Below are 12885 nucleotides of genomic sequence, written 5' to 3' on the forward strand. Positions count from 1 at the left end.
CTGAGACCAACAAAGCCAGCTCCAGTGTAAGGCTCCATCCATGAGGTCCAACTGGCAGAGTCCCAGAGCACCTGATTGGCTTGTTGGCCCTATTTAAGCCAGTAGCAGGAACAGGAAGCTGTATGAACAGCTGGCCTCCATCCTGCTCTGGACTGTGTGCCTTGTGCTTCCTGCTACCTACTGCCTGCTTTTGCTTCCCTTGGTCTCCTGGCATTCCAACCTGGCTTGATTCCGGACATCTGACCTGCGGTTCCTGACCTCCAGGCCCCAATATCCTGACTTGGCCTGACTGGTTCCCAACTGATGGTTCTGATCTTCCAGTGTCCCAACCCAGTTGACTCTTGGCTCCTGTCCTGTGTCTGCAGACTCTGGCTCTGCCTACTAGGTCTGGCTGCCATGACCCAGCCATGACAATCCCAATCCTGCAAACATTTCACTTTAAACATAGAATTCAATGGGACTATTTCAATGTGTAAAGTTAAGCATGTGTGTAAGTGTGTGCAGGGTCAGGGCCAACCAAAAAATCCTCACCAACTCCAGCTTTTCATTGAACAAGCTAATCCAGTGGTGGGCAACCTGCCACGGCCTGTCAGGGTAATCCACTGGCGGGCTGCGGGAGAGTTTGTTTACATTGACCATCCACGGGCACGGCCACCCGCAGCAACCAGTGGCCGTGGTTCGCCATTCCTGGCCAATGGGAGCTGCGGGAAGCAGCATGGGCTAATCTGTAAAATCAGTGCTGTAAAATGTCCCATGTCAAAAATCATTTTCCAACCTCTCTCAAGCAAGTTAGGTGTTAGTATATGTCAAAAAAAACTAATGAGTTTACTTTCAGTAACACTCAAACCCACATCTTTTTCTATGGCTTTTATGTGGTAGTGATCAACTAAATATTTATTCTAAATAAAGCATATATAATACTGCAAACATAAAATCACACATTTACAGCTATCTTAACTTGAAATAATCAATGCAGAATAATAATAGCCACCAGTAATTTTCCTCTATTCTACCTTATTTGGTTGCATGTAAATTAGCAAGAATAATTCTCAGTACTACATATATTTTTACCAGTACCAGACAGCAGCAATTTTTCCCCTTGCTACAACAGATTAGGTTCCACAGACAACTGCATTGATTCCTTAGATGACAGTTAAATTGTTAAACAGTGTATGTTTTATTGCTAAGTTTTCCAAGCCACACATGAAAAATTCCAAAGTTGGGAGTCAATTACAAAAATGCCAGTGGAGCTCCACCAGATTTACACCAATGTAACTGTGAGCAGAATTTGATCCAACTGGCTGCAACTGCAATGTAAAATACACATAGGGCAATTTGATGACATACTATTGCTCAATAAATTATTTCAAGATATAAATCGTGAGCTCCCAAGCATCTTTGGGCAAAGCATACTGCAATTGCATAAGAAAAGTTATATGCTCAAATATACATTGGAATTCACTAAATTACACAGAATCTATTTTTAAAACAGTTGTATTTAAAGCAGATGTAATTATAGTAAAAATCATATGGACTTAATGGTGTCCTCTTCTGATAGGTCAGGGATTTGATGGATGTTTCAGTATCAACCCATTTCTAGTCTATGCAGCTTTTAAACTAACATTTTTAATCCATTTTTTAAAAATCAGTTTTACTCTATGTTTTTAAGACACTAGTTTTAAGTGAATTTTTAGTCTTTGAATACACATCATATTTTTGCAGCACATACAGTCTATTTAATATTTCAAATCTAAAGTTTTATTATGTTGTATTCTGGGAAGACTGAACAAATATTTTCAAAACATACTTCATATGTTTAGGATTTGCAGTAATTACATGGGTAAAATGCTGGCCCCATTGCAGTAAATAGGAATTCTGCCATTGACATCTGTGGGGCCATGATTTCATCAAATATATACAAATTCATTAAGGATGAATTTCACCCCCTGTGCAGAGGGTCAGCACACAACTTATATCCTACTTAACTCCTCAAAATAAAACTTAAAGGTGATGAACAGCCCTTGTGCTGGCACTCTATCTCCAAAAGTGAATTTCAACCCAAGTCTTCGAACATCCATTGAGTTTAAGGGCAGTCCCACATATGGTCACAGTGTATTGTTAATATGAGGCAGACCTCTGATTCAATCTGTATTGTCCAATGGAGTTTTAGGTACTGATATCCCTAAACACTGCGTATGTATTGTGACGTAGCTGTCTAATTTTAATTGTACATAAATTTATTTGGCTTTCATTATTTTGTTCAACTATGCTTATCCAACGTCGCTAAAAGTGCTTGTGTTCATTTGTATGTTATTGGAATACTCTGCTGGAAGGTATTACCTAGATTTCTTAGCAATACAATAGGACAGCTAACTGAAGTCTGTTAAAAAAAATTGTTTATTTATCTAGCCAGAATCATTAAACAATAGACGTTGTCATCTAAAATTGAAAGTCCTTGTGTGATGAAAAGTCTTTATACTTAAATCCCAGCTAAGGTGAATGTAGTTATCCATGTAAAAAAGCAAACAAATTACTACAGAGGACATAACCTAACCATATGCTAATATGCCTAATACCAAGAAAAGAAGACATCACTATATTTTTACAATTAGCAAAGAGATGTTTTAAATCCAATGTACACTGTACTTTGTAACACCTTTATACCAAAGTCTGAATTACACCAATTACAAAACTAGTTTTCAGGTAGAAATCTGATTTTCGGACAACATGTATAAAATATCTAAGATTGCAGTATAAAACTGTGGGAGCAGCTCTCCATTACTTAGGCCATGAGGTAACATTGTTGCTTTCCTCAGCTTTCCTATGGAATTTAATTTTATAAATCTAGATATGTGGGCTGTACATCCCATGTTAAGAGCGTACATTTTTATTTTTCTGATTTTTTTCTCTTCTGCCGATAAAAACTTAGTCAATTTATCCCTAAATTGAGTTTTGGGTTTTGACAGTTATTTGGAAAAAGTACAGGCCAGCACTCTCAAAGGAAATTAATTTCAGTCCAGGCAAAGAGGTAGAGAGATTACCACAACAGTCTGTACGTAAATCAAGGATGTAGGGAAGGCTATGGCTTTTCCTACATAGCAGTGCTGTGGTTACCACAGTGGGCACAAAAAGGCCTGTTGATTTAAACTCAAAAGGCACCATCACTCTTGTACATGTAAGGGTTAGGCAGGCCATTGGTCTGGTTTTTAATATGGACAGTCCTGTTTTTAAATGGTTTGTCCCCTGTCCAGTACTAAGACAAAACCGGATGCAGTTTTCTCTGGTATCACAGATTGGGGGAGGGGGGGGAACGCCATTTTGAAGAGTGCCCTGTTCTGCCCCAGCCAGCATGCGAGGTCACACTGGTGGGAGTGGAGTACTCTCCATAGAGGTGTTCTCTGTGTGGCATGACCTTGCACGCGCCATGCATTCAAGGCCACACTGGCAGGGGGAGGGCCCACACTGTTCCTGGAATGTCCAGTACTCTGGGAATGCATGATTGGCCACTCTTGTAAGGGTGTCACAGTCAACCTTAAGGAGAAGAAAAAAAAGTCCTGTTTTAGACCCCACATACTGTACTGTGCAAATTCTGGAATTAATGGGCCAACCTTATCTACCTAAAAGACATCAGGGCTAGAGGGGAGGACAAGGACTCACTACCAGACCATCCCCTCACCCTCTAGCAAAAGGGCCAGAGAAGTGGACAACTCGTGGTCTAATTTCCCCTTTCTTTTATTTTAGGGCCTTGTTCTTGCTTAGCCCCCATGTAGTAACATCCAGGTACAAGTAGCATAGCTGATCTTTAAAAAATTCAGATATTTGGTCATCTCAGAAAGAGTGTATCTATACTTTTGGCCCCAAATAGACTTTTCAACCAAAAAAAATGTGGAAGTTAATATTTTTACATTAAGAAAACATCATTAGCAGAGGAAAAGTAGAGACTGATTTAGTTCTCTTATTTCTGAAAGATTGGCAGCATCTCTGGTGATTGGCACATTAACAATTCATATATATACATTCATAGGCCAAAATATGCACAATGACATGAATCCTACCTCCTCTTGCATTCATGCCACACCACTGAAGTCAATGGGAAGCAGTAGGTGTAACAGAGAGCAGAATTTGGGCTGTTTTCTTAAAGACTTTTCAGTCTAGTTATTTTGTCACTGACCACATTGCCCACAAAGCTAAAAAGCTTTTTCAAAATAGACTCTAGAGGGTTCGTAACTAAGAGATAGTGGCTGTAAACTACAAACATTGGACTTTTTATTATTATTACCAGTAAAGCAGAGAGGTCTTTTTATGCCAATGTTAGGTTTGAATGTCCATCCTGAAAGCTTAAGAAAACCACTGCATGCTTCCTAATCCTCTTTGCCAGGTTCAGTTAAATGACCCTTCAGATCATGGAGATAGTCATTATCCGAGGACTGGCTGGTCTTTCTGTGCAAGAAGTCAGCGCTGAAGAAGACAAGGTCAAATTCTGTTTTCATGCCTCCGTAGCCTGATTGTCTTCAGTAGAGTTGTAGAGATGTAAGGGGAGGATTGGCTCCAATGTGCACTCTCTGTGCAGGTATAGCAGGCATTTGGCATTTTGCCATTGAAAGCATGGCTACTTTGCTTTGTCAGTTAAAAATTGCCTGTAGTCCTTATCTCTGTCTGTTATGGCAACCAAGGAGATGTCTATCCCAGAACTCAGCATCTGAACAAGATCATAGCTAGTGCTTTATGTATTTAATAATTGCTAACAGATTATCAAATAGTTGAAAAAGAAAAAAGCCATTTTAAAAATATATATATTTCCGGATTTTAATGTCAGCATAAGTGACCAAGTGCCTAATTCAAAGCCTATTAAAATCATTGGAAAGGCTCCTGTTGACTTTCAAAGCACTTTGGATCAGGACTGTAGTAGGGTCCTTATTTTTCTTCACTTTGTTCATTTTTGGATGGTTTGGGGATAATTTGTTGTATTATTTGTTCAGTTTAAGAATTTCATTCTTATGTGTCAAAGAGTTCCAAGAGCCATAAAAAAAATGATAAAGCATGGCACTCTGGGCTGGATGATCAGTCCCAGTTTATTTGATATACTGTTGTATTTAATGATTACAGATTTCCCATCAAGAATACGGTGAATTAGATTCCATCTGTTTTTTATCTATTCAGCAAGACGGGAAATGCAAGGGGACTTTTTAGCTGAATTTGGGACAGAGCATCCAAGGCTTTTGGAGATCAATTAAAGTGGGGGCATACACTGCATAACTCTGCATAATGTGATTGGGATAAGACATTCACTGTTGAGAAAACCCTGCATGATCGAACTAAAACCAACATGTGTGAACCAGCAGATGTGAGCTAGACCAAGCTCCCCGCATACTTTTATTCTATTGCTGTTATTGTCTGCATGAAGAGGTCACATGTGAGACCTTGGGAGATGATCCAAACACTAACCAGACATTCCAGTTAGTTTTGAATGGTCTCAGCTGTTCATGTTAGTAGGAAATGTGCTACTTGGGGCAGAGCCATTTTTTTAGCGTGCACTACTGCTGCTGCCACCGCCAATGCCTCCTCTGTCTAGCACCAATGATGAAAATACTGAGTCCGTGACCAGAACAGCAGAGAAGCAACTCCACCTTTTCTCAGATTCAAACCTAATTCTGGGTGCTATGAGAGGATAATAAGCAATGTCTCATTTGGCCATAGATCATTACGGAAACACGATTTTACCCTGGCCCATCAGAATCTATATTTTGCTTTGATGACTAAGCTAGCATAAATTCAAAGTACAACAATAGTGGAGAAGATATATCTGCTCATTAGGGAACTGCATGGTTCATTATTAGCCTAATAGTTTTTGGAAGCCATTTCCTCTACAATGTAATATGGCTGTAGATCAAGAACAGGCATTTGTGCTACTTTCCAGTTTACAGATAATATGCTTGGATAATTTTTGGAATACTTGACTTAAGGAAAAAAATATTGTGTAAAATAATTTGTCCTTTCCCCATCTCTCAGTAAATTCTTCTTAGAGGTGGTACACATCCTGGAGCAACAATGATCACACTGGTATTTTAAGCCATTGTCATAGCAGAAATTGTAAGGCTGAAGATGCAAATAATTTATCCTTTCCCAGTTTGTTGTAGTCATCAAGGTGGATTAGAGTAGGATCCTTGGTATCTTTAAGATATGGGGCCAGCAGCATAAAGTGGCCTGGTGCAGCAATGAATCAGTGAAAACTAAAGGGTTCATCTGGGGTGAGTGTATGTGAGATGAAGTCATTTGGGAAAAATTAGAGACAGATAGGGAAAGTTATTTTACCAAGCCTGGGAGAGGCAAATCAAGTATAGCATATTGGGCCAGCTTACTTTTATTATATTCACTGTTTTGCATTATATTCTGCTTTTATTATATTCAGCAGTAATGCAAGGAACCTACAGGCCTGTATCCTGACAAACATTAGCTTCTGCAAGTTAGCATAAGGCCTGAGGCCTTTGAACTTTGAACAGATATACGGCCCAACGGAAAACCTCAAGTATTGGGGAGCTGAAAATAGAATGTTTAAGGAGAATTTCCGACTACAGAAACATGAGTCCAATCAAAAGAATGTCATAGCAATGAATTGACATACATAACAGGTACATGAGCTACATCAGCAGATACCTAACCACAAAAGGGCCATGGGGACGAATTGATGTATATGATAATAAGTTGAGATCATTGATATACCACCCTATAGGAGAAGAAAACTCCATCATTAGTAAACTGAGGATATACAAATAAGAAAAAGGGAGGAAATCCCTCCCGAATATGCATCAGAGTGGCATCAGCACAACATATTATAAAAGTGGCATCCCAGCCTACAGACAGTAGGAGAAAGAGATGCCAGAATAATGGCCACTAGTGATGAGGAGGAAGGTGATGGTGATGAGAAAGATGATGGCTAGCATTTCAGGTTGTTCTACAAGGGATGGTGTGAGTATATGGATGTGCAGATGTACATTCTGTAGTATTGCTATCTACCTTACTGAATTGGGATGTTTGTGACTGTGCTAAATGGATTAATAAACTATTTGTAAATATAGAAGAGTTCCTATAGTGTGAGTGTTGCAGCTGTGTACATTGGGGTTCCCAACTACATAATAATTTGAATAATACTGGGCCTGATCTTGGGACAAGAACCTATCAACCTTCAGTGTTAACTGGTCATTCTTAAGTAATCAATATAATCAATCCATAATCTATAGATCGGGCTACACAAGGAAGCTGCAAATGTGACCTGAAGTTATAGTGGATCCAGATCATATTTAAATGTATCCACCCATGTGTTCAATGTATATGAGGCAACTATTTATTAGTGACATTAAGAAGTAATATCTGGTAAAGGGGAATCAGTATTTCATTGAGCTAATCATTGGAGTATCCCTTGATTGCTAACTTTTATCTGGTGAGACTGTTGAAAGGTACAGGAGTATTGGAGCAGGATTACAAATCAAATCAGATAAATAACTGGATGTAATTTTCTTTCTGCTGATGCCAGGAGCACTGGGAGTTCTGGGTGCAAAGGGACTGCAGGACCCAGTGCTGTATGTTTTGGTGTTAGAACTCTAATAATACCCGCACTTAGGATATCTGCGTCTTCATATCTGTATTGGTGGACAGAAAACATGTTTGGAAATCATCAACCTTTGAGTATGCACTACTGCCCAGGTTCTAGGGATTTACATCTTTCAATTGTTTTAGAAACATTCATTAATCGCCACAAACCTCTATAAGGTAGATATTGCATGACAGACTTGCCCAAGGCCGCAGACAGTATCACTGTCAGAACCAGTGGTATGAATGGAGGAGTTCATGATTCCTAATCCTAATTCCACCCACCCAAGTTATTCATATAACCATATCTCAGATTAAAAACTAATTAAAATATATTTTTAAACTTTCAGGAAGTGCATTTGAAGAATACAAGTAGAGGGAACACAGGAAACAGGAACTACAGAATGTAAGAAAATGCCATCCACAAGAATGAAGAATGAATGTGCCATCTGCAGGACACTTCACTGTAAATAAATTATTTGTTAAACATTGGAAGACTTAAAAACTATAGTTTATAAGCTTGATGAAATCTCAACCAATGGGCATTCTCCCAATAAACAATGCAAGTAAACATTCCAACATCAAGTCTTTAGAGAGCAGAATGTTATAAACCAACCTAGTGCTAAAAATGTTCTGAGGTTGGTACAATGCTGCTTGATTATTAACCTGTTATAAATGTCCTGCACAAAAACTCTTAAAATCCTGTGCCCCTCAAAAGCCTGCAAATTTATGGGCCTTTGATGGATCCAATTGCACTAAATTAACCTATGAACCCTGGCCGCTGGAGTCATTCATCAGCCTTGGCTTAGAGTTGGGGTTTTGTTTTGTTTGGTCTTTTTTTTTTTTTTTTTTTTTGCACTTCTATACAAGAACAGGCTGTTTGTTTTACAGTGTCTGATAACTTTGTTTGTCTACCCCTTTCATATTTGCACAGTCTGATATTCCCAGTAGCAGCAGCAGTAAAGTAACACAACTTTTAGACATCCATTTATTCCATCTGTGGTATTTTGACAGCATATGGGTTAAACACGTTTAAGACAAAGCTTTATTTTTCCACATCTTGCTAAGATGCAAATAGTTGCAACTTGTGAGGCAAATGATTGTTAGAAGCAGTTAAAGCATATGTAGGCTATTAGACCATCAATGATTGTTTCAGGTAACAAATTGTTTTGCAACAGTATAAATAACTTTTTTTCTTCCATATAATGCAGTATGTAAAATTTAGCATATCAATAATACACATATATCAAACAGTATGTAAAATTCTCTTTTATAGTACAATGGTGCTATTTTATAATCTGTTATATGAAAGGGTCCGGCCAAAACCGTAAAAGGTAAAAAGCAAAATAGAAAACTAAGCCAAAGATGAAATAAAAGAAAGTAGGTTAAAAAAACACACAAGTATATTTTTTTTTAAAAGACTCAGTGCTTTAGATTCTTATTTCAAAATTGTTTCTCACCTTCAAAAGAAAATAAAGATGTGAAGTTCCAGTAGTTTCCTTTTTGAGATTTGGATTCTAGTATTTATAGTAACACATGAATACAGTTACAGTAATTCTGAACACAGACATATACACATAGGCCCACTGAAATAAATAGAAAAACGTCAACAGTCTTCAATGCGTAGGATCAGGCCCTAAATCCTTAAGAAACATTAGTATTCTGCTCTTATAACAGGGGGTTAATCATACTCTTTTATTTCTTCCCACATCTCTATGCGACTAAACCGAGTGTTAATTATACTGCAGCATCCCTCTGTAAATCAGAAAAGCTCTTTAGGCAGAGCAGTTCTTTAGTCTGTAACTTTGTACCTTTTATACACTCAGATACCTTGGTGATGGAGGAATAAGATTATATGTTTCTAATCGGTGCCATTTCACAGAACCTTGATATGTGACGCTCTGATTCAAGGTTAAAACAGCTCTGTAATAAAGGGTGATATGGAACCAACACTGTTGCAGAGGGAGCACCAGAATAAGCTACTATGGGGAGGAGCACACACAACGCTACAACCCTTCAAGGTGTGCAACATAGTTCTACTCTCTGCATCTGGACAGCTCTGCACTCTCCATCCCATAGTAAATTTTAAAGTGTTAGATTTAAATGACTAAATTTCAGGAAATATCCTAACCTTCTAAAATTTGATACAAAATAAGACTTTCAATTACTACATAGAATTTCACTGAAGTTTTACTTCAATGGCAGCAAGATTTGAGCCCACATTCCATCGTAATTAGCACTAACTAACTATTTTGAAAGGATAGCAGAAATAAATGCTCTGCACAGCTGTAAAATTGTACATATAGAGTGAAATTCACACCGGTGAGGAGGGTCTGAACAAGGCTTATTATTTTATTATTATTTGCATTATGGCATAAATAAGAACCACCATCAGAGAACACAGTTATATTGTACGGTACTAGCTCACAAATGTAATAAAAAAGACAGTCGCTGCCCAAGAGAACATGCAGCCTAGATGTGTCTGTAAGGCTTGTGGTCCATAGGCCTTGTATGGGCCTTAGGCAGGAGTGAATTTCATCCGTAAGCAGTAGCCATTTTCAGATTGCCCCTTCTGTTGATGGTTGGTATGTATGAATGTATGCATGAAGCCTCTGCTATGCCAATACAATGGCTCAATGACCCTCAGTTTCAACAAGCAAGTGCATTACAACTCAAGTTCAGAAAAGAATATGTAGCAATTTGCTTTACCTTTTACCGATTTGGCCAACAATGCCGAAGTGGTGCTATTGTTTTGTTTAAGAAAGTACTTGACTAAAATATAAAAGAAAGCATATAAATATTTTTTTAAAGTATGAAAATGACAATTATATAGATAAGCTTATTGAAATAGAAATGTCTAGCCATAACTTTTCAATTTTTTAATCACAAAAAAGTCATGAAGAAATCTGCTAAATTATTGGGATTGGGCCAGGGTAAGGGCTTTCAAACACAATACAATTATCAACATTTTATTCCAAGTGGGTATTACAGATGAAGGAAAGCATTTAAAGTCATGAAACCATGAGTCTGATTCAAAGCTCACTGAAGTCAATGGAAGGTCCCATATCATTGAAATCAGTGGTGGATTCTGCTTATTGTCAGTGTGACATAATATAGTCCAGGTTCTAATTCAGGGGAATGATTAACACTCCCTATTTCTCCTGCCTAGCCCTCCATCCTCCACTATTAGCCCCAAGCAATACAATAAGGTTTTTGCTTGTACAGAAAGTAATGCAAAGCAATGTCTCTGATCATGGTGGGAAATGAAGAAAAATCATTGCCAATGAAAAACAGGTTATCTTCTAATACTGAGCAATTCTGAGTTGTGAGAAAGAGTTGAAAAATATGGCTAATAGTCTGTGAATTTTTTTTTTAACTTTATATGGTCACTATGGACAACTTAATGTGCAAAAAATGACAGTTCATTGTTTTATTATTTTTTGAATGAGAGTTAGTAAGTTAAACCCAAATAGAGATTCTCTGAACCTATAGGCTATACTTATGTTCTGATGAAGTTATAATCCGTCTATTTAAAATTATTTTAAAGTTATTTTTAGTCTGAAAAGGAATTGTGATAATTTATTAGGGACTCAACCTATACAGCTGGTTACTCTTTTAGGAACACTTCTTCAATTCAAACAAATCTTCAAGATGCCGAAGTTTCACTCAAACAGACTTTTCTATTGTTATTTTTTCAAATGGCAAATCTAGCTAAAATGCCTTTGCATCACTGTTTTGTTTTTTTAAAGGATTTTTTTCACAAATTGACAAAATATCTAAATCTGCCTTGGCAAGACTCCTCACAAATTATCCATTTTACCTGTGGAAATACCATAAAGTAAAGCAAATGGATCAAAGTTCTGTCTTGAAAGAGAAAAAAATCATAAATGCAATTTTTTGTTCATTTTAATCCTACACTACACGTTTTGCTTGTCACAGCATTGTAATATTTTACAGGACGATCATTGTCCAACACAATATCTGATATATACACATCTTTTGTTTGATTTTTACATGAAGGAGGTTATAATATCTGAAACTTGATTACATATAGTACAGTATAGATACCAGTCTGACAGATACAAAAACAAGGACCTCCCTGATGCTTACATTACATTAGGAAGTCTCATACTGGTTGCATAAAGGGTGTATATTGTGCTTTTAAAAAAAAATCTGCAGTGAAATTTGACCTACAACATATTAAATTTTTCTTCTCTGCTTCTTACACATTTTTCTCATGAATTTCTTCCAACTTCAGGACAAGATTTTAAAATATGAGTGGCTAAAGCTAGATCTAACATCCATATTTAGGCCTCTAAATAGATGGCCAGATTTGCAAAACTTACAGACCCTATTGAAAAATCAGGAAAACCTATTTTGGTGCCTAAGTATGGATTTAAGACCCTAACTTTAGGCACCCAGTTTAGAAAATATTGGCCTAAGTGTTTTCTTTCATTTCATCCTTCATTACATACCATTTGTACAAAAATTGTTAAAGTCTCCTTCTTGACATAGGAACAAAGAGTGTTATAAAATGGGGAGAGTTTGGATCTCAGTCATTTATTGTCATCTGAATTAAGCTTTATAAATGGACTTAATACTTCTCTAAGACTTCATACCTTCCAGTCACACAGACAAATATTCAAAAAGTGGAAAGGACTTTTTTTTTACCAATTTCTAATCTATGGCTCATACATTTCATGATAATTACTAATATGATACTTCCGCTGCTACCAACTCTTTCCCGGAAGCATACACTAAACATACTTGTAAAAATCTGCATCTATGTAAAACCTCTACATAGTATTTGATTGAAAGCTTTTTCTAACAAATACACAGCATCAATCCAGTTAAGAAAGAGATTCACGTGGTTTCACGCTTTGCTTTGGTTAAGAATAGTTGATAAAATACAATAAGACTCAGTGTCTTTTATTCTGATTCAATAATACAATCTCATTACCCTCCCGCCCCCCAATCAGAACAAAACAAATGCAGAATTGAAAGAATTTCTATATTGGTAACACTTTAAATTAATGTCATGCTTATATACTCTTGAATTAAAGCAAAATTGTATCCAGAAAACTATAATTAGAGCTGATTTGTTGCATCAAATTTATATTTGATAATGGGATATTATCCTGATGAGTTTTAAATGTAAATAAGTGTTCCATTACCTTTAATTTATTAAGCACACTTTGCTATTATAGGATATAATTCCACTTTGTGCAAAGGCCCAGTATAGGGGCCCACACATCACTTACGAACCTTTTTTGTGGATTTAAGTGGCACTGTAAACTT

At 37.1% G+C, this 12885-nt stretch overlaps 1 protein-coding gene across 1 annotated transcript in view; it reads left to right on the forward strand.

The window, feature by feature from the left end:
• Window positions 1-9778, forward strand: part of IGF1 (insulin like growth factor 1) — a 79330-nt gene extending 69552 nt beyond the window's left edge. The window contains exon 4 of the mRNA XM_024208153.2: window positions 7938-9778. Coding sequence (XP_024063921.1) covers window positions 7938-7997 — 60 coding nt within the window. The 3' untranslated portion in view covers window positions 7998-9778. The remainder of the gene's footprint in view (window positions 1-7937) is intronic.
• Window positions 9779-12885: the final 3107 nt, after the last annotated feature.

Source organism: Terrapene carolina, unplaced genomic scaffold, assembly GCF_002925995.2.
Source record: "Terrapene carolina triunguis isolate 2854851 unplaced genomic scaffold, T_m_triunguis-2.0 Scaffold247, whole genome shotgun sequence".
Classification (NCBI taxonomy): Eukaryota; Metazoa; Chordata; order Testudines; family Emydidae; genus Terrapene; species Terrapene triunguis.